This window comes from Rhinopithecus bieti, unplaced genomic scaffold, assembly GCF_001698545.2.
Source record: "Rhinopithecus bieti isolate Rb0 unplaced genomic scaffold, ASM169854v2 repeat_5739, whole genome shotgun sequence".
In the NCBI taxonomy this organism is placed as follows: domain Eukaryota; kingdom Metazoa; phylum Chordata; class Mammalia; order Primates; family Cercopithecidae; genus Rhinopithecus; species Rhinopithecus bieti.
In genome coordinates, this window is record NW_016832552.1 from 1 (window position 1) to 3,156 (window position 3,156).

General features: G+C 42.9%; 1 protein-coding gene across 1 annotated transcript; it reads right to left on the bottom strand.

Annotated features, from left to right (window-relative positions):
- Positions 1-643: 643 nt before the first annotated feature.
- Positions 644-1,299, bottom strand: LOC108524562 (WASH complex subunit FAM21C-like; the record flags this gene model as incomplete). The annotated part of the gene is made up of 2 exons (XM_017865653.1): positions 644-789; positions 1,168-1,299. Coding segments are annotated over 2 exons (249 nt in total), but the record flags the coding sequence as incomplete, so codon positions are not given.
- Between the last annotated feature and the right edge of the window lie 1,857 nt (positions 1,300-3,156).

The window sequence follows — 3,156 nt, forward strand, 5'->3', positions numbered from 1 at the left end:
TACAGGTGCCTGCCACCACGTATGGCTAACTACTTGTATTTTTTAGTAGAGACGGGGTTTCACCATGTTAGCCAAGATGATCTCAATCTCCTGACCTTGTGATCCACCTGCCTCGGCCTCCGAAAGTACTGGGATTACAGGCGTGAGCCACTGCGCCCGGCCAATATCATATTTAAAGTCTTTTTCTGCACAGCCAAATCTGATTTCCTGCTACTAAATCTGATTGAGTTAGCAAATAAACTAACTGATATTCACTACTGACTTTGGTAATATCTATCCTGATCACAAACAGAAATATTGGTAAGACTCTTCAAAAAGGAATTTAACCTCAATAGGTAACTCCTACCATGTCTAGCTATAGTTCTAAATTAATGAAACACAGTAGTCATTTAACAAGATACTACTATATATGGCCATTGGGGTATATGGGACATGCTACCTCAAAATATGACACCTTGGCATTTGAGGAGCAGAAAGATCTTTCTGATCTTTCCCTGGCCCTTCTCCTCTGCAGCAGGCCATAGAAGAATCCTCTAACCCTCTCTGGAGTAGTTCATAAGACTTTCATTCCAGTCCTCCCTATTCCCAGAGGAAAGGAGCCTCCTTATTTGTAAAGATGCAGAGAATGATCTGACCACACAGGCCTTGCTGAGCTCCCCCAGCTTATTCCCATCAGGTCACACCCCTTTCATCTAACCGTGCTTCTCCAAAACTGTCCGCTTCTTCATCAGACAGCATACAATCGACACAGGATTTCCTGTTTCTCTGAGTCTTCCTTTCTGAAGGCTCCTGTGTCGGGTAAAACTTATCTTCAATAAACTTGCACACTTTTCTCTGGTTAATCTGTCATTTGTTATAGGGGACTCGACCATGAACCTAGCGATGGGTGAGAAATCATTTCTCCCGTAGCCGGCCTAACTCATTAGAAGGAGCATGTACTATTGTGCGGGAGTCATATTTATTCCGAACCATTCTGAAGAGATTCATCTTTAAATTATATATTACATTAAATGTCTTCCTTCAGAAAAGACAATCTTGTGAACATCGCCTTTGGTGACTGAATGTCACTAGATATAAAACAGGTAGAAAAAGAAAATACTTGGGATGGCTTTGACTCTTAAATCTCATCAAATACTCACCTCTTCTTTAGGAGAAACCTCAGCTCACCTCCTCATCACTGCTGAACAACAGGGCAGATGCTTTCTTTTTGGAGAGCTCAGAGGGTTTTGCTTTCTCTTCTCTCTGAGCTTGTAGAGACAATGTCTGCTTCTTAGCAGCTGTACCCCCAAAAAGATTATCCTAGAAAAGCAAATGGCAGAAAGGTAAGACAACTTTATAAACAGAAAACATAAGATGTCTTCCTACATCAAACTGTTAGGAAGTAAGTCTCCAGTCAGGTATACAAATAACACCTCTGGCGGGGAAAACCTACAAAATGCTAGTAAATCCCAAACTACAGCCTTTTCCCACTGCACCCATAGAAGGGAAAGAGATGACCATAGAACTCGAAGGCAGAACAGCTGGGAAGAAGCAAGAGGACAACATGCAAATGAGATCACGAAGTACAAGGAGAAACTGAGCCCCATCCAGTCGCCCTGTGGGCAAGTGCCTCTCTGCTCATTTCAGGGGGTTACAGCCTGCAATGGGCATGGGAGCCCCTGCAGCAGCCAGAAACTCACACTGTCCTCTCCACAAACGAGAAACCAGAACAATACCTCAAAGGAGAGAACTAGGGGTCTGTCTCCACTCCTTTACAGGTAAGAAAGACATACTCCTGGGATGGAGGGAAGGCATGACTTGTGTTTCTCATTAGTTTCAAAGAGCTTATACAAAGTGAAGAAATAGTTTACTAAATAAAATTGCTGGTGTACTAGGTTTAATGGCATTTGTAAATTCTTCTGTGGTCAAGCACTCCCCAAAAGTTGTATTTATTAAGGTGCTTTTATTCAGGTAAGGGGAACAAAAGCATCAGAGGGCCTGAGACTGAGGATGGACAAACTCTTAACAGCAGGTGAACAGCCCTGGAATGTGAAGATGGATGAAGGGAGTGTCTTCCTGGATGAAGTCTCCTCTAAGGAGAGTACGGTAATATAGGACAGGCCAGGAGAGTAATGAGCCGGTGTCCACTGGGGATACTAATGATAAAGCTCACATTCACTGTGCACTTACTGTGTGCCGGAACTCTGCAAGAGTGTCACACTAGTAGTTACAGCTGCCACAATGATCCTACTCACTATTAAACCACGTGAGCTTAAGGAAGGGTAAGTTACTTGCTCCAGGTCCCTGGATTGCCAGTAGTGGAGCTGGGATATGAACCCAGGGGTCTGATGGCAAAGCCTATGAGTTCATCACTGCCCAGTACTGCATCAGAGTTAAGGTTTGGGGTGTCTTCTCTCTTATTTCTCTTCCCCAGTGTGCTCTCTCTATCCAGGATGGGAAAGAAAGGCCATGGTCAGGACATGGCTGCCTTCTCCTTTGTATCTCCACTTGATCCAAGACATTCTTGTAGGTCATTGGGTATAACATTGATCCACTCTCTAAAATACAGCTGACCCTGAATGATACAGGTTTGAGTTGCACACGCCCACTTTTACACAAATGTTTTATCAGTAATATGTTGAAAAATTTTTTGGACATTTGCAACAATTTGAAAAATCTTGCAAACAAACCATGTAGCCTAGAAATACAAAAAAAATTAAGGAAATGCTAGATATGTCAGGAATACAAAAATATATAAATGGATACTATACTATTTTTATGTTAGTCAACTGTTTATGTTATCCATGAGGCTTCTGGTTAACAGTAAGCTATTAGTAGGTAAGTTTTGGGAAGTAAAAGTTATGTATGGATTTTTCACTGCAATATGGAAGTCAAAACAACCTCCACACTGTATTTCTCAAAGGTGGATTTTTAAAAATAAGACCTATGAGGCCAGGCATGGTGGCTCATACCTGTAATCCTCGCACTTAGGGAGGCCAACGCAGGTGGATCACCTGAGATCAGGAGTTCGAGACTAGCCTGGCCAACATGGTGAAACCCTGTCTCTACTAACAATACAAAAATTAGCCGGGTGTGGTGGTGCGTGCCTGTAGTCACAGCTACTCGGGAGGCTGAGGTAGGAGACTCACTTGAACCTGGTTGCAGTGAGCTGAGATC